This window comes from Scyliorhinus torazame, chromosome 6 (assembly GCF_047496885.1).
Source record: "Scyliorhinus torazame isolate Kashiwa2021f chromosome 6, sScyTor2.1, whole genome shotgun sequence".
NCBI classification, from domain to species: domain Eukaryota; kingdom Metazoa; phylum Chordata; class Chondrichthyes; order Carcharhiniformes; family Scyliorhinidae; genus Scyliorhinus; species Scyliorhinus torazame.
The window spans coordinates 150,977,757-150,996,772 of NC_092712.1; the positions used below are offsets into that span (position 1 = coordinate 150,977,757).

General features: G+C 47.7%; 1 protein-coding gene across 4 annotated transcripts in view; it reads left to right on the forward strand.

Annotated features, from left to right (window-relative positions):
* The window catches only part of galnt1 (UDP-N-acetyl-alpha-D-galactosamine:polypeptide N-acetylgalactosaminyltransferase 1), a 265,777-nt gene extending 248,990 nt beyond the window's left edge, over positions 1-16,787 (forward strand). For all 4 annotated transcript variants that reach the window (XM_072508906.1, XM_072508905.1, XM_072508908.1 and 1 more), the window contains one exon: positions 15,308-16,787. In XM_072508906.1, the coding sequence (XP_072365007.1) occupies positions 15,308-15,454 (147 nt within the window). In that variant the 3' untranslated portion in view covers positions 15,455-16,787. The remainder of the gene's footprint in view (positions 1-15,307) is intronic.
* The last annotated feature ends 2,229 nt before the right edge of the window (positions 16,788-19,016 follow it).

A 19,016-nucleotide genomic window follows, 5' to 3' on the forward strand; every position in this document is an offset into this window, starting at 1 on the left:
CCCTTAATCTACGCAGCCCCCCCACCCCCCCCCCCCCCAAACCAACGCCATCCAGCCTCTGAAAGAGTACCATACATGATACCCCAGAGTTGTACCCCCCCCCACAGTCTCCAGCTCCTCCCGTCCACTGCCTCTTGTAAAACTCCTCCCAACCTCGGTTCCTTCCCCCCAACTTTCCACCCCGGCTAGACTACTCGGACCCTGTTCTGCCAGGCTCCGATGGCCGCAGCCCCTCCCCCCACCTCACTCCAGTTCACTGGAAGGCTTAAACTGGCCAGCGTGGAGGCCCCCACCCGGGTCCCTTTCCCCCTTGCCCGGCCATAGGAAAGCCCAAAGATCCCCTTTTAGCACACAAACCCCGCATATCCACCTACACCCCAAAGAGCCCTCATTTCGAGTGAAAGTCCCGTCCCTTCCCATGTCCAAATATATACAACATTGGCTCCTTTAGCCCCTACACCCGCGCGCAGTGATGCAAAAAAGAAGAAAATACAGTCATGAGGTTGCATCGGCACATGGCCATTCCCCAATTTGTCAGTTATGCCACAGTCCTTCTGCTTTCGCAAACTCCTCCGCTGCTTCCGCCGTTCCAAAATAAAAGTCCCTGAGCTTATAAGTCACCCTCAACTTCGCTGGATATACAATGCCACACTGCACCTTGCTAATGTACAGTGCCCTCTTCACCCGGTTGAAGGCAGCCCGCCTCCTCGCCAGCTCCACCGTAAAGTCCTGGTATACACGTATACCAGCTCCAGCCCACTGCACCACCCGCTTCTGCTTGGCCCAGGTCAGGACCTTCTCCTTCACACTACCTACGGAAGCACAGAGTCACTGCCCTTGGTGGCTCACTCGCCTTTGGTACAGGCCTCCACGACCGATGAGCCCGATCCAGTTCATATCTGGAGGGATCCTCCACCTCCCCCAATAGTTTTGCCAGCATCGCGGCAAAATACTCAGTCGGCTTCGGTCCTTCAACTCCTTCGGGCAGCCCCACAATCCTCAAATTCTGTCGCCTGGATCTCTTTTCCAGGTCTTCCATTTTTCCTCGCAGATCCTTGTTAGTGTCCATCACCTGCCGCATCTCCTTCCCCATCAAGGCAAGTTGATCACCGTGCTGCAATAACATCTCCTCCACTTCCTTCAGCGCCTCCCCTTGCTCTCGCACCTCCGCCACTGCGCTCGCCATCACCAGAGAAACCGCCTCCTCCACCAGCGCACTCAAAACCTCCCTCATCTCCTTCCTCACCGTCTCCATGCATTTCGCAATCTGCGCCAACTGCTTTTCGAATTCCGCAGCCATCACCTTAGTTATTCCTTCAGCCGTAAGCACTGCGGCCGCCCCTGGTGCTCCAGCCTCCATTTTCTTTCCTGACCCCACTGTGACCTTTCCACGCCCCAATGGACTTTCAGCCGCTTTTTTCACGGCCGTTTTTTTGCTGTTCTTCAACATTCTTCTCCTCTGTGCTGTCTCCCGACTTTTTCTGCCTTCGCTGGCCCTAGGACCGGGCGTTAATCCCCGACAATGCCGTTCCTGAACGGGAGCCCTCCAACGCGTGGCTGCCTCCCACCCGCCGTCACCGGAAGTTGGCTGAGTAGGTTCTTTGGGGTGGAGGACAGATGTGGGAGGTGCTCGGGAAGCCCAGCGAATCACGTCCACATGTTTTGGTCATGCCCGGCACTGGATGGGTTCTGGAGGGGTGTCGCGAGGACTGTGTCCAAGGTGGTGAAAGTCCAGGTCAAACCAAGTTGGGGGCTGGCATTATTTGGGGTGGCAGACGAGCCGGGAGTGCAGGAGGCGAAAGAGGCCGGTATTCTGGCCTTTACGTCCCTGGTAGCCCGGTGGAGGATCTTGCTCATGTGGAAAGACGTGAAGCCCCCCAGTGTGGAAGCCTGGATAAATGACATGGCAGGGCTCATTAAGCTGGGGAGGATAAAGTTTGCCTTGAGAGGGTCTGTGCAGGGCTTCTTCAGGCAGTGGCAACCGTTCCTAGACTATCTCGCGGAGCGCTAGAATGAGGTCGGTCAGCTGCAGCAGCAGCCCGGGGAGGGGAGGAGGGTGTTTCTTTCGGGGGGGGGGGGGGTATTTGGGCGGGTGGGGGAGGTTTTTTTTCCATGGGGTACTTGTAAAAAGCATATGGGAGGGTTAATATGTGCGGGAGAAACCCATTGTATAAGTTCTGTATTATGTTTGATTGATATGTTTATGTTTTGCTCCGTTCTTTTCTCTTTTTCTTTTCTGTTACGGGGGGGGGGGTTAATTGGTTGAAAATTTTTGTTGGAAAACTTTGAATAAACGTATTTTTTATATAAAAAAAGAAATTTAGAAGGATGTGGGGGGATCTTATAGAGACATATAAAATTATGAAGGGAATCGATAGGATAGATGCGGCCAGGTTGTTTCCACTGGCGGGTGAAAGCAGAACTAGGGGGCATAGCCTCAAAATAAGGGGAAGTAGATTTAGGACTGAGCTTAGGTGGAACTTCTTCACCCAAAGGGTTGGGAATCTATGGAATTCCCTGCCCAGTGAAGCAGTTGAGGCTCCTTCATCAAAATGTTTTCAAGATAAAGATAGATCGTTTTTAGAAGAATGAAGAAATAAAGCGTTATGGTGTTCAGGCAGGAAAGTGGAGCTGAGTCCACATAAGATCAGCCATGATCTCATTGAATGGCGAAGCAGGCTCGAAGGGCCAGATGGCCTACTCCTCCTAGTTTGTTATGTTATGTTCTGATGAGTCCATGAATGGCTTCCAACTCCGAGCGAACCCATCAACCCACCCCTCAGAACGAACTTGACCTTCTCCAGCCTCGAATTCTGCCAGGTCACTCACCACCCCGCCACTTTCGGCAGCTCCGGTTCCCCTCCATCCAAGTAAGATCTGTCTCCAGGCTATCAGGGAGGCAAAGGCTAAGACACGGCCTCCCTCTTGCCCCCTGGACTCCCAGATCTTCCGACACCCCGAATATCATTACCTCTGGACTCAGACTACCCCTGACCCCACAACACCTCCGACATTACGCCTGCAAACCCCTGCCAGAATGCCTTTCAGCTTCAGACATGCCCAGAACATGTGGACATGATTCGCAGGCCTCCCACGCACCGCCCACACCTGTCCTCTACCCCTTCAGAAAACTACTCATCCGCACTACCGTCTCATGTGCCCTGTGAAGTTTAAGGCTTAGACTCGCACACAACGAAGACGCATTCACTCTCCGCAGGGCCTCAGCTCACGTCTAAGCTTCCCCTCTCCTCCTAGATCCTCCTCCCACTTATATCCCCCACTGGGACCACCTCCCAACTTCCCTCCCTTATCTCCTCCTTTAACAGCACCTTGTCTTGCAATCCCAAGGATGGTAGACCAGGAAAAGATGGAACCTCTCTGTTCACAAAACCTCGAACCTGCAGGTATATGAAACCATTCCCCCATGGCAACTCGTATCCTTCACTGCCCCCCCCCCCTGCCCGGTGCAAACCTATGGTTATCACAAATCGGTGCCCTCCAGTCCCAAATGTTGCCTCCACTTTCCCCATACCCTCAAGGCCGACACAACCACTAGGTTCACGGAGAGAACGGCAGAGGCGATGATAATAATGCCCTTAAGCTCATTCCCCTTGAAGAAGCTGCCTCCATGCTGACCCCCCCCCCCCCCCACTACCAATTCCCTAACCAAGGCGATGTTCGCTGCCCAGTAGTAGTTCATTATATTCGGGAACGCCAGCCCCCACTCCAAAAAAAGGCCTTTTGACCTGCTGAGTGTTACCCGCCCATACAAACCTAGAGGTCAGCTCGTTAACCTTTTTAAAGAACAACTTTGGGACAGGGAGATTCTGAAATACAAACAGGAACCTTGGCAGCACCGTGATCTTAACTGTTGTTGCTCTCATTAGCCTTCGTTTTATTAGCTCTGAGTATGTCACCTTTGCTCACGAGTCGCCAGGTATCTTTCTGATACCGCCACGTGGTTCAAGCTCGAGTTATGATTAATAAGACAGCACACCGCTTAGTAAGATTATAATCAACGGTCATTTATTATGTACAGCAATAAATACTTACAATAATCCTACTTTCTATATCACTACCTACCACTACTGGCCAATACTTAACTTTTGGGAATTGCCCACCAGGTCAGGGAAACGAATGGCTTATCGAATTGGGCCTGGCCTGCGGGATTCAAAAGGCTGATACGGGTCGATGGCTAGGAGTCTCTATCGGGTAGCGATCGCTGGAGTCAAACTTACGGTTTCTTGTCGATGGTTCTTGCGAAGGTTGCGAGCAGGAGATGAAGGGAGAGAAGGGTCGATCTGAACTTGGCCCCTATTTTTATAGGGCCCAGGGGCTTCCCGCCTCTCTGGGCGGACCTTGACCCTGAGTCCCAAGTGATTGGACTTGTCCCCAATCACTGGGTTCGATATGCTCCAATAATGGGGCGATTCCTTGATCGGGGGGTGGTCGTTCACCTGTCTTTGTCTCGGCCACTGCTGGCGCCGAGAGGTCTGGCCCGGCATTCAATTGCTAATATGTTGCAATTGTTCCCGGGGATAGCCAATTAAACTGCAGATGCCTGGGTTGATGTGCTGCTAATGGTCGCAGGTATCGATCTGGGCCGACTTCCCCAGAGCCGAATACGCTATCCTGTCTGCAGCTGTCCGTTTGTGCCCTGTTGGCTGCTTTTCCCATCAGCCTTTTCGGTTAGCCATTTTATATCGGGTTTTGGCCAAATTAATCGGGAATCAGCCATTTTAGGTGGCTACACTGTCTGCATCCATACTGACAATTGCAGTACATCCTACTTCTTGAAATCCTCCCTCATCTGCTCCACCAACCGAGTCAAATTTAACTTGTGCAGCTGCATGCAACCACCTGAATGCCCAGGTATCTAAAACTTGCCCCCACTACCTTAAACAATAACTCCCCTAACCTCTTCTCCTGCCCTTTTGGTCTCAATCGGGAACACCTTGCTCTTTCCCATGTTCAACTTGCACCTAAGAACCAGCCAGTCCTCCAAATTCCCCATCACTTTCTACTCCCTTGACGCTCTGAGCGCCAAATTGCCCCTGGTTCTATAGCCAAGGCAAAGATCAATGGGGAAAGTGGACACACCTGCCTCGTCCCACAATGCAGCCAAAAATATCCCAAACTCGCCCGGTTCGTCCGCACACTTGGGACCGGTGCCTTGTACAGCAACTGGACCCAGTCCACAAATCCCTGCCAGAACCGCCCCAGCACCTCCCACAAATAGTCCCACTCCAACCGGTCGAAAGCCTTCTCCACATCGATCGCTCCTGCCACTTCCACCTCCTGCCCCTCCGTGGGCATCATAATTACATTGAGCAACCTCTTCACATTCGCCGACAACTGTCTCCCTTTCACAAACCCTGTTTGGTCCTCGCCTATCGCCCCGGGGACGCAGCCCTCAATTCACGAAACCACCACCTTAGGCAGCAACTTGAAGTCTACATTCAATAATGATATCGAACGGTATGACCCACACTGCTCCGGATCCTTGTCCTTTTTCAATATCAAAGATGTGGACACCTGTGATAGTGTGCAGGTGTGTGTTTATGTGTGCGCGATGGGAGGGGGAGAGAGAGAGAGAGTGCCCCCTCTCCCTTGCATCATTATATGCCCTCACTAGCAGTGGCCCCAGGTCCGTCCGTCTGTCGTCCCCCCCCACCACCAAACCTTTTTACTAAACTCCACCGGGATCTCAAAAAACCCATTCACCGCCACCGGGTCCAACACCGCCCTTCCTATCTCATCCTTTACTATACTAATCTCCCTCACTGCCTCCTGCTTACTCCAAAGCTGTCCACCGCCTTCCTCGTGGACACTAATCCAAACTCCATCTGGAGCTTCTGCCTCTTATTCAACAACCCTGCCTCCGGGGGCTCCGAATACCAGTTCACCCAGCAACGCAAGGAGAGTCTGGAGGACCTGGCCCAGGCGGTGGATTCGATCAAAGAGGTGGTTGATCTCGTTGAGACAAAGCCTTCGATCCTCTCTGGCAGGCCCACTATCTGCCGGTTTTGGCTCCGTGATCACCTTGGTTTTCCTGATCACCTGTCTTTCCCCTCAGACTCCCCTACGTCATGACCAACCTTGTTATCTCTTTCTCCAGAGCAGTGACCCAGTCGTTCTGGTCTGTCGAGGCCTTTTCTAACTCCTTTATGGTGCTCTCCTGGGCTTCCAGTCATCTCTCCGCTTTGTCAAGGGTCACCTGAATGGTCGCCAGAGCTTCCGCTATCGCCACCCTGACCGCTGCCTAAATATAGTTTTTTGTCTCCTCTCTGTGTTCTCAGTTCCCTTGAGAGAAACATCCTCCCTCCAACCACCCTCTGGTGAGGGGGGGTGCTCCTTGTGCGGTGAGTCAGTCCTTCTCGCTCTGACTTGGCCCGCATCCCATCACCTTGTGCGTCTTCCGGTTCAGCCATTTGCTTCTCCTGGCCTTTCCCATTTCTCATCTCATTTTGGCCTCAAGTTGCTGTTGCTCGGCATCTCTGCTTGTGTTGGTTGAGGTGCGGGGATACCTGTTTTTCATTGTATTAGCAGGTTTTTCAGGTATGTGGGAGGAGAGCCACCTGATGTGCAGCTACTCAGCACATTCCCATCACCGGAAGTTCAAAGCTTATCATTTTGAACACCTTCATTAAAAACTCCAATTAACCTTCTGTCCTCTAACCACAATCGCAGCATCACTAGACTGTACATCCGGAAGGCCCTCACCCCAATATTATTCAGGTAAATCTCTTATGCACTTGTTCCAAGGCCTTGCCAAACAGAATATTCTAGCTGAGACATAACTGGTGATTTATAATGGTTAAGCACAACCTGTTTATAAAACCGAGGATCCCGCTTTTTAATTGCTGGTACTATCTAACCAGGTAATAAGCTTCTTTTAGGTGACACTGAATTGTTTAAGATCTTTTAACTCAAATGAAACAAGTGTTTTATTACATATTGGCTCGCATCATGTGGCAATCACCATTTCTGCTTCGCTCCTACCTTGCAGTGCTCTGGCACTGCTCCCCATTTCTGGCTGGATCTTCTGAGGCTGGCTTCTTCAGAAATGTGGAAAGTACAACCAACTTTATAGTAGCAATGGAGCTTCAAGGGGAAGTCACACCCCTTTTTCTGGCACTACCTGCCATTAAGGTAAGTTTAAATGGCCAGTGTAAATATTAGTGAAGAGGAAATGGATGATTGGATAAATGAGTGAATGGGGAGGGTCGGTAGGTGTGCTAGTGAGGTGGATCAATGCGGGTGGTGTTTTCAGGTTGGGTTGGGGATGGGAAACATTGTAGGGGGGGGGGGGTAGTGGTAACCACCCAGTTAAGTCATAACTCCAATTCGGAGATGCTTTTGGAAGGTCCTGGGGAGCAAGGGTATTGTCCATTGGAAATTTCCATGGAGGTTAGCTTGCTGGGACTTCCATTGATTCCTGACATGCGTCTGGTCTCTGATGATCCGGAAACTGGAAGATCTGGGCCATTATTACATAATATTCCATTTAGTAACCTAGTCAAGAAATAGAAAGTGAAAGTAAAATATTGCAGATGCTGGATATCTGAAATAAAAACAGAAAAGACTAGAAATACTCAGAAGATCTGAAGACCGAGAGAGTGTCAGCAGTACAGGAACATGATTTCCGGTGGCCTGTTATTTTTCGGATTTTATGGGATAAGCAGTGAAGAGTGAGACAGTAAGGAGCAATCCCCCTCCGGTGTATGGAGAATTGGAGCAGAAGTGGCCGTGTAAGACAACAAAGTCCTATAAGGGAGACGCAAGCAGAGCTGGTAACACGGGACAGCATGGCGGAGGGCAAGGGCCGCCAGGAGACAGCACAGTGGTTGACGGAGCAGCTGGTGAAGTTTTTCGAGGATTGCTTCACCAAGGTGAAGAAGGACACGCTGGACCCGATTAAGGCTTCGATTGGTCAAGTGGTTCAGAATCAGGAAACCCATGGGAGAGCGATCCAGGAGTTCGAACAAAAGTTGTTCGAGCACGAGGAGTATATAACCATGCTGGAAAGCAAGGTGGGGATGATTAACGACCGCCAGAAAAGAATGCAGGAGAAGCTGGAGGACCTGGAGAATAGGTCCAGGAGGCAGAATCTCAGAATTGTTGGCCTCCCTGAAGGCAGTGAGGGATCGAATGCGAGGGCCTATGTGACGGACATGTTGGAGAAGTTGATGGGGTCTGGGGCGTTCCCTCGGCCCCTGGAATTGGACAGAGCGCACAGAGCCCTCGTGAGGAAGCCCAGAGTGAACGAACCGCCGAGGGCCGTGGTGGTACGTTTTCACCTTTTCATGGACAAGGAACATGCTTTGCGGTGGGCCAAGAAAGAACGGAACAGCAAGTGGGAGAACTGTGAGTTGCGCATTTATCAGGACCTGGGAGTGGATTTGGCCAAGAGGCGAGCTGGGTTCAATCGGGCAAAAACAACCCTCTTTAAGAAGGGGATGAAGTTCGGGATGCTGTACCCAGCCTGCCTGTGGGTCACACATGAGGAATGGGACTTCTACTTTGAAATGCCAGACGAAGTATGGACCTTTATTAAAGAAATGAATCTGGAGGCGAATTCCAAGACACTTAAGCCTTGGAGAAGTACTGTGGCAGCGATTTGTGGTGCTGGATTGTAAAAAATTTAAGTAGCTCTATGTGAAATAATGGGCAGTGTGGATGGTTAAAGGTTGATCTGCCTTGCAGGGACCTTGTTAGATGGGCTTTGAATTTAGTTCTGCTTTTTGGGTGACTATTTTTCTAAAGTGATTGTTTCTTCACTTTTTTTTCTGCTTTTTGTTCACTGGGGAATGTGATGCTTTTAAAATGTTTATTCATGAGGTGGGGGGAGGAGAGTACAATAGGGAGACAGACCGCTTGGTGCCAGGGACGGGAGCTATCGAGTCAGCATGGGTCAGCTGAATCTCGGAAGCGCAGTGGGGGGGTGGACAGGTGTTCAGCTGGAGCTTGACTTGGGGGATTGGGTTTTTAGTGTTGTTGCTGGGGGGTGAGCTGCTTTGCTGACAGGGGTGGAACTGTTACTCGGGGACAAATGGGAGGTCGGGAACGGCAACAGCCCGAGTGGGGACTCAAGGAAGCGGATGGCATGAGCTTGAGACTGGCCTAAAAAGGGTGATGGCTAGTCGGCGGGGACTGGTTTTGGAAGCCCCCCCGTCCAGGCTGATCACATGGAACGTGAGTGGACTGAATGGGCCGGTCAAGAGGGCTCGCGTGTTCGCGCATTTGAGGGAACTAAAGGCGGACATGGCAATGCTACAAGAGACACACCTAAAGGTTACAGACCAGACGAGATTGAGGAAGGAGTGGGTTAGCCAAGTGTTCCACTCAGGACTGGACTCAAAGACCAGGGGGGTAGCGATCTTGATCAGCAAACAAGTGGCATTCGAGGCAGGGAGAATCGTGTCAGACAAGGGGGGTAGGTACATAATGGTGAATGGGAAGCTGGAGGGGGTGCGAGTGGTACTTGTGAACATATATGCTCCGAATTGGGGCGATGTGGAATTTATGAGGCGGGTGTTAGGTAAGATCCCAGACTTAGAGTCACATAACCTAATCATGGGAGGGGACGTCAACACAGTCATCTGGAATTGGACCGGTCAAAATTCAGGACGGAGGAGCCGGCTGTAGCAAAGGAATTGATGGGCTTTATGGAACAGATGGGGGGAGTAGACCCATGGACGTTTACACGGCTGAGGACAAAGGAGTTTTCCTTTTTTTCACGTCCATAAGGTATACTCTCGCATCGGCTTTTTTGTTCTGAGCAGGGCGCTAATGCCGAAGGTGATGGATACTGAGTATTCGGCAATTGCAGTGTCGGATCATGCCCCGCACTGGGTGGATCTACGGGTTAGTGTGGAGAGAGGGCAATGCTCACTGTGGAGACTGGATGTGGGGTTGCTAGTGGACGAGGCGGTCTGTGGGCGGGATAACAAGTCCATCCAGAACTACCTGGAAACAAATGATAGGGGGGAGTTCTCTGCAGCGACGGTCTGGGAAGCTTTGAAGGCAGTAGTCAGAGGGGAATTAATCTCGATACGGGCCCTAAGGGAAAAGGGGGAAAGGGCTGAGCAGGACAGATTAGTGGAGGAGATACTCCAGGTGGTCAGGAGATACTCGGAGGCCCTGGACGCGGGGCTACTGAGGGAGCGGCGAAGATTACAGGCGGAGTTTGGGCTGTTGACCACAGGGAAAGCAGTGGAACAGTTGAGGAAGGCAAGGGGGGTGATCTATGAGTACGGGGAAAAGGCAAGCAGAATGTTAGTGCGCCCGCCCAGGAAAAGAGAGGCGGTCAGGGAGCTAGGTAAAGTAAAGAGTAGAGACGGTAATACTGTCCTGGACCCAGCGGGGGTGAACGAGGTGTTTAAGGACTTTTATAGTAAATTATATGAGTCGGAACCCCCGGCTGGGGTGGAGGGGATATGAGGCAATTTCTGGATCAGTTGAGGTTCCCGAGGGTGGAGGGGCTGGGAGCCCCAATTGAGATTGAGGAAATAATCAAGGGGCTGGAGGGCATGCAGTCAGTGGAATTCTATAAGAGCTATTGAGCCCACTGCTGGTGAGGACATTTAATGAAGCAAGAGAGAAGGGAGTCCTCCCCCCAACAATGTCACAGGCCTCGATTTCATTGATCTTGAAACGGGAGAAGGATCCGGAGCAATGCGGGTCATACAGACCGATTTCTCTACTGAATATGGATGCCAAACAGCTGGCTAAGATACTGGCCACAAGGATAGAGGACTGTGTCCTGGGTGATAGGGGAAGACCAGACGGGATTTGTTAAGGGGAGGCAACTCCATGTTCGAAGGCTTCTAAATGTTATTATGATGCCCGCAGAAGGAGAGGAGGCGGAGGTGGTGGTAGCGATGGATGCGGAGAAGGCTTTTGATCGGGTGGAGTGGAACTACCTGTGGGAGGCGCTGGGAAGGTTTGGTTTTGGTGAGGGCTTTATTGACTGGGTGCGGTTGCTCTGTCAGGCACCAGTAGCGAGTGTGCGTACGAACCGGCTGAGGTCGGGGTATTCTGAACTACGACGAGGCAAGGGTGCCCCCTCTCCCCGTTACTGTTTGCTCTGGCTATAGAGCCATTGGCCATGGCGTTAAGAGCCTCTAGGAACTGGAAAGGGCTGATTCGGGGAGGGGGTGGAGCACCGGGTCTCACTCTATGCAGATGACCTGCTCTTGTACATTTCGGAACCGTTGGAGGGGATGTGGGAAGTAATGCGAATCTTGGGGGCATTTGGCAATTTTTCGGGGTATAAATTAAACATGGGAAAAGCGAGATGTTTGCGATCCAGGCAAGAGAGCAGGAGAAGAGATTGGGAGAGCTGCCGCTTAGAATGGTAGGGAAGAGCTTTTGATATCTGGAAATCCAGGTGGCCCGGAAATGGGAGGCACTACACAAGTTAAACCTATCCCGGTTGGTAGAACAAATGGAAAAGGACTTTAAGAGATGGGACATGCTCCCGCTATCACTGGCGGGGAGGGTACAGACCGTGAAAATGACAGTCCTCCCCAGATTTCTGTTTGTCTTTCAGTGCCTTCCCATCTTCATCCCTAAGGCCTTTTTCAAGCGGATGAATAAGATTATTTTGGGCGTTGTGTGGGCGACTAAAACCCCGCGAGTGAAGAAAGTGTTGCTGGAGCGCAGTCGGGGGGGAGGGTGGGTTGGCGCTGCCGAACTTCTGCTATTACTACGGGGCGGCTAATATAGCCATGATCAGGAAGTGGGTAGTGGGGGAGGGATCAGCATGGGAGCGGATGGAGGCGGCGTCATGTAAAGACACCAGTCTGGGAGCATTGGTAATGACACCTCTGCCGTTCTCGACGGCCCGATACTCCACAAGTCCGGTGGCAGTGGCGGCTCTGGGGGCAGTGGAGGAGATATAAGAGAGGGGGGGGGAGCATCGATTTGGATACCGGGTAGGTTAGATGGCGGGTTCCGGAGTTGGCAGAGGGCAGGAAATAGAAGGATGGGGGATCTATTTATAGATGGGAGCTTTCCCAGCTTGAAAGCTTTGGAGGATAAATTTTAATTGCCAGCAGGGAATGGTTTTAGGTATTTGCTGGTGCATGACTGCCTGAGAAAACAGGTGCTGGCCTTTCCGCTGCTGCCGCCACAGGGGATACAGGATAGAGTAGTTTCCAGTACCTGGGTGGGAGAGAGGAAAGTATTGGATATTTACCAGGAGCTTTCGGAGGCGGAGAAAACTCTGGTGGAGGAGCTTAAGGGCAAGTGGGTGGAAGAGCTAGAAGGAGAGATAGAGGCGGGTCTATGGGCGGGGTGCCCTAAGCAGGGTTAATACCTCCTCATCGTGTGCCAGGCTTAGCCTGATACAATTTAAGGTAGTCCACCGGGCACACATGCCAGTGGCTAGGATGAGCAGGTTTTTCGGGGTAGAGGATAGGTGTGCGCGGGAAGCCCAGCAAATCATGTCCACATGTTTTGGGCATGCCCGAAGCTTAGAGGGTTTTGGCAGGGTTTTGCTAAGGCAATGTCCACGGTGCTAAAAACACGGGTGGTGCCGAGTCCGGAGGTAGCGATCTTTGGAGTGTCGGAAGATCCGGGAGTTCAGGGGGCGAAAGAGGCCAACGTCCTGGCCTTTGTCTCCCTGGTAGCCTGGAGATGGATCTTATTCATGTGGAGGGACTCGAAGCCCCCGAGTGTAGAGACCTGGGTTAGTGACATGGCTGCGTTTCTCAGTCTTGAGAAAATAAAGTTTGTCTTCAGAGAGTCAGTGTTAGGGTTCTCCCAGAGGTGGCAGCCGTTCGTCGACTTTCTCGGGGGGAAAAGTGTCAGCAGATGCAGTATTCCGGGGGGGGGGGGCATATTGTTGTTGTACGGTTGAGGTGGTGAAGATTGGGCTGGGGGGAAATGCTTATTTTGCCATGTTGATGTCATTGTCTTTGTTACTGTTATAAAAATGTTCAAATACCTTAATAAAATATTATTTTTAAAAAAGCATTACAGGAACATGACCTTTCATCAGAATTGAGAAAAGTGTAAGAGCTTTTAAGGAATTGAAAAAGAATGGAAGGAAAAGTTTGTGATGGGGTGGAAGATAGGAAACATTAAATGACAGAAAGGTTGGTAGGGCCTGGCTAAAGTGAGTGTCAATGGGACAAGTAAAGAAACAAAAGATGGGTCTAGATGAGGCATGAGTGGCAAAATTATCAATATCTGCCATGTGAAAGAGAGAAAAACTAGCAAAGAAAAAATGAAACAAAATGGGATCAGAAGATACAATTTGAAATTGTTGAGCACAGTGTTGACTCCGTAAGGTTTTTAAGTGCCAAGTGCTTAATTGAAAGATTAGGTGCTGTTCCTCACTCTTCCATTGAGCTTCGTTGGAACATTGTGAGAGAGCGAGGACAGAGAGATCAGCTTATAGGAGCAAGGTGGAGAATTAAAACGACAGGTGATGTTTCCAACCCCCTTGTTGCCTTTCCACATTTGTGACCCGTGGACTTCTGGGCAAGTTCTATTTACCCCAAGGAATGTCATTCGTTGGAGTCCTTTAAATTTGTCTAAGACTTCCACTTTAATTGTACCAAAGTCATTGGATTAAAAGTTTTTGCTTGGGTTGTCTCAGATTTTGACTGGCATATTTTTCACATCTTCCTTTGCATATAACTTGAGAATGTGCTCATTCAGACTATTTAGTACTTTGTGTTTATCCTTGACTCTGAGCCTATTTGTATTTTTCAATGTTCTCACTTTTCATATTTTGCTTCTTGATTTGTTATAAGAACATAAGAACTAGGAGCAGGAGTGGGCCTTCTGACCCTTCAAGCCTGCTCCACCATTCAATGAGATCATGGCTGATCTTTTGTGGACTCAGCACCACTTTCCCGCCTGAACACCATAATCCTTTATTCTTCAAAAAACTATCTATCTTTATCTTGAAAACATTTAATGAAAGAGCCTCAACTGCTTCACTGGGCAGGGAATTCCATAGATTCGCGACCCTTTGGGTGAAGAAGTTCCTCCTAAACTCAGTCCTAAATCTACTTCCCCTTATTTTGAGACTATGCCCTCTAGTTCTGCTTTCACCCACTAGTGGAAACAACCTGCCTGCATCTATCCTATCTATTCCCTTCATAATTTTATATATGTTTCTATAAGATCTCTCTCTCTCTTTCCCCCCCCCCCCCCCCCCCGCCCCGCATCCTTCTAAATTCCAGCGAGTACAATCCCAGTCTACTCAACCTCTCCTCATAATCCAACCCCCTCAACTCTGGGATTAACCGAGTGAATATCCTCTGCACTGCACACTCTCCAGTGTCAGTACGTCCTTTCTCAGGTAAGGAGACCAAAACTGAACACAATACTCCAGGTGTGGCCTCACTAACAATTTTATACAGTTGCAGCATAACCTCTCTAGTTTTAAATTCCATCCCTCTAGCAATGAAGGTCAAAACTCCATTTGCCTTCTTAATCACCTGTAAATCAACTTTTTGCGACTCATGCACTAGGACACACACCCAGGTCCCTCTGCACAGCAGCATGTTTTAATATTTTATCATTTAAATAATTATCCCTTTTGCTGCTGTTCCTACCAAAATGGCTAACCTCACATTTGTCAACATTGTATTCCATCTAACAGACCCTCGCCCATTCACTTAAACTATTCAAATCCCTCTGCAGATTTCCAGTATCCTCTGCACTTTTTGCTTTAGCTACGTTTTATCTAAATTCCCTATGCCTCTCAATCACTCATTTAATGTTTCTCCATGATCTTATATTCATCATAGTTGAACTCCTCCTGAGCTCCTTTCTCCCTGTACATTTTAAATGTAATTTTCTTCATTTCACTTTAACTTTCAATCCATTTAAAAGTTATGGTTGTCTGAGTTGTTTTTATCATTGGTGATCATCGTTTTTCATAAGGTATTTAATTTATCCTCGACTGAGCTATTGATAAACATCCTTTTTAGATTCATTTGCTTTGTTATTCCCTCAATTCTTTGAATTGAAGTCTTTATACTTAGATATCTAGCTCTAGGTCTTCAATATATTTAAATGCAAGATTGGGTAGCTAATGCCTCAGGCTTTAAAACTTCTGTTCCTTGTATATTGTCAGGATAATTAATGAATACCAGATCTCAATGAGCAATGCTTCTCATAGCATCCTTGAAGCATTTGCCAAATCTTATTCTGAATCACTTGATTTTTCCCTTTATATATTGGGCTGCTTGAAGGCTCTCTATAAATAGCTTGTTTGCACTCACTTTTTAAATTAATAGCAATAGACCTGAGAGCACTAACCATTTTTTACTTAATTTTTCAGAAATTGACACTGTTACATGTGAACAGCAACCAGTGCTTGGATAAATCCACAGAGGTGGAAAGTCAGGTGCCCACCATGAAAGATTGCAATGGGAGCCGTTCACAACAATGGATTCTGCGTAATGTCACACTCCCTGAGGTTTTCTGATGGATCAGCTCTTAAGTTTTAATGGGCTACCTCTGTGCACCTTACTGCTAGATTTGTACTTAAAATGAACTTTCATTTTAGCAGCTAATAGGTTCCTCCTCTGAGCGTGTGGACTCATTTTGAAGGATGTTCAACGCAAAACTTTTTGGTCTTAGAACTGCCTTCCTTCTTCATGGTTTGAGACTACAGACTTTGGAGAAACTGTGCACACTGATGTTTACATTGTTTCTAACTGATTTAAAAAGGGGAAAGTGGGGCTGACAAGATTGTTTAAATCCCAATGAATGAACTTGCACTGTTCATTAAGCAAATATGGTTTAATCTAGGAAGTGGTCCGAAATATCACTAGTTTTCTGTGTCAGCATCATATCATTGTAATTTAATTGCACAATTGTTGTATTTGTCTGAAATCGTGACATATCCCCAGAAATTGCCCAAAATATCTCAGAACATTTTGTTTTTCCGTGTTAACCGATATTACATAATATCAGAGCAAGAGTACAATGAATATATATCAAACATGCATTTAAATCACTTTTGTATGAATAAAAATCTATTTAACAGGGCAGAATTCTTGAGAAAATTAATAATACAATTATGATAACTTCAATTTTGTGTAGATTTTTATACCTCAATGAAGAATTAACCAGTTCTGATTTGCAAATTGTGAACATTATGTTTTGTTTGCATTAGCAATTGTTTCAGTTAACCCTTGATATGGCATAATAGAAAAGTAGAAGCCACTTAGAGAAAGGAAACTGTGCAAATGGTTTTTTGCCTTCAGCTATCTTATTTTGTTTAATTTGTCTCCTTCATAATTTCTCACCCTGGTTTTGCAGACTGTTGACTTTTGTTCTTTTGGCTCCTTCCCAAATTATCCTCCAAGAACTGCTGCTATGAACCAGTCAAGGAGCATTTCACTAACCCACTTCTGAAAGATAGTGAATAAATGTTTCTGTATAGTTTGGCTTTGTATTTTCGATGAATAATGCATTTGCCCATAATGTTAGGAGTGTGTGTGGCCTAGGTTCTCTTGGATGTAGATTTTCTTTTTCTTCTTTTTATATATTTTGTTTTATAAAACCTATTAAATTTACTATAATAAATGCTCATTCATCAGTTGGATTGAGTTGCAGCTGGAGTTTTTGCAGGAAGAAGTCTTCGCTCCGTCCATATACCATCTTACCACTCCGTTATTTGTATAATTACACTAGATTCTGTGAAATACTGGTGATTGCTTCTTTCCTAATAAAATTTTGAAAATGGTTCAGTCATGCGTGTTTGCTACCTATCCGCCAATATCAGACAGCAATAAAATATCCAATTTATACAAGTTCTGTGTTAACTTTATTTTTGGTTTGTTTCCCTCCACTTTTTTTTTTCCCTTTACTCTTCTTTCTGAAAGGACTAACCATTATTTGGATATTGTTCCATGGATTCCAGACATCCACCAGTGCCAATAAAAAAGTAAAATACTGCACTGGTTAGGCCACAGATGGAATATTGTGTGCAGTTCTGTCGCCACACCAGCGGACAGAAGTTACTGGAGGGGGTACGGAGGAGATTCACCAGGATGTTGCCTAGTATGGAAAGTTTCAACTGAGGAGAGACTGGATAAGAACAAAGAAAAATACACCACAGAAAGAGGGCCTTTGGCCCATCCAAGCCTGTACTGATCATGCTGTCCATCGAACCTAAAACATTCTACACTTAGGGATCTGTATTCCTTTGTTCCCATCCTATTCATGTATTTGTCAATTTGGGTTCCTGTCAGGTGTGCTCTGTGTGCCACTTCGGCTGGGTTTATTTTCCCTGGAGCAGAGGAGGCTGAGGGGCGGGGCGGGGGGGGGGGGGGGGGGGAATCTGATAGCGGTATACAAAATTCTGAGAGTCATAGATCTGGTAAATGGTAAGAATCCTTTTCCCATGGCAGAGGTCAGAGGGTCTTCAGGTGAGGAGTAAATGATTAGAGGGGACCTGAGGAAACATATCCTCACCCAGATGGTGGTGGAAATATGGACTGCGTGCCTGAGAGGGTGGTGGAGGCAGGTCCTCTCGCAACATTTAAGAAGCATCTGGATGAGCACTTAAATCCCCAATGCAAATTAGGATTTGGACCAAGTGCTGGTAAATGGAATTGGTATAGATTGGTATTTGATGCATGGCAAAGACATGGTGGGGCCAAAGGACCTGTTTCTGTGCTGTATGACTCTTGTCTATGAGATACTGGAAATACTCAGCAGGTCAGGCAGCATCTGTGGTGAGAGAAACAGAGTTAATGTTTCAGGTTGATGACCTCTCATTAGACCTTCTAGTGCCACCTTTAGTAGCCATTTTTTCATGTAAACCCCTCAAAGTGAGTGTTGTCACACCAGTTGACTGTGGAAAGTGTCATAATCAAGGTCAAGTCTGCTGTCACTTTGTCAACATTCATAATGTTCAAGAAGGCAATCACTATAAATCATTCAGATTTCCTTCCTCAACTCTGACATTGAGGACCTCTAACACCCCAATTGCCGGCCCAGCTAACTCCACACATACTGGAAATTGAATTGGGACTCTTAATCAAACTATTCATTTAAATGTTTTGCAACCTTTGAATTCTGTCATGCTAGTTTATATTCTCTTGTGTAGCATTTAGGCCCAGGTTTAATAGTAAATGATTTATTCCTATCTCAACGTTTTTTCTCCCCTTGTCCACTCTTCCCACCGACATCTGGTTGGTTTAGCTCAGTGGGCTCGACAACTGGTTTGTGATGCAGAACAAGGCCAGCAGCGCGGGTTCAATTCCTGTACCAGCTGGGAATTCTGAATTCTTCCTCTGTATCCGAATAGGTGCCGGAATGTGGCGACTAGGGGCTTTTCACAGTAACGTTGCAGTGTTAATGCAAGCCTGCTTGTGACAATAAAGATTATTTATTTATTTATCTATCTGTCATTCATTTGATGCCCTCTGTTAGTTAAAACATTTCTAGATTCCTGACTCTCTCAATCTACTTTTCACAATGGATCTTCCTACATCTCCATACCCCACGGTGATGATCTGAGGACTCTTGCTTTCTTGACTGAGCCCCAAATAGTTTCCATCCATCACCACCTTCCTTTGCCTGGATCAACTCATTCTCACATTGAAGACATTTCAACTTCTCTCAAACAAAAGTTGTTGTTCTGGACACCTGCATTGGCCCTGGCTGTGCCTGCTTTTTTTGTGGGGTACATGCATTATTCCCTGCTCTGGTCCAATTCAGGTCCTCCCTAATATTTTAACTGGGAAACCTTATCAACTTTGCTTCCAAATTCTTAAAACTCTTTCACCTTCATGTGGTCCATCTTTGATTCATCCCTTCCCTTCTTTGACTTCTCTATCTCCATTTCTGGAGAAAGACAATAAATAACTAATATTCACTGCAAGTTCACTGACTCCCACAGCTATCTGGACTGCAATTCCTCACACCTTGCTTTCTTTAAAGATTCTATCCCAGTTTCTCCATCATTCCTGTCATGAAAATGCAACCTACCATTGCTACCGATAAGTCTTCCTTTTGCGTCAACTGAGAATTCC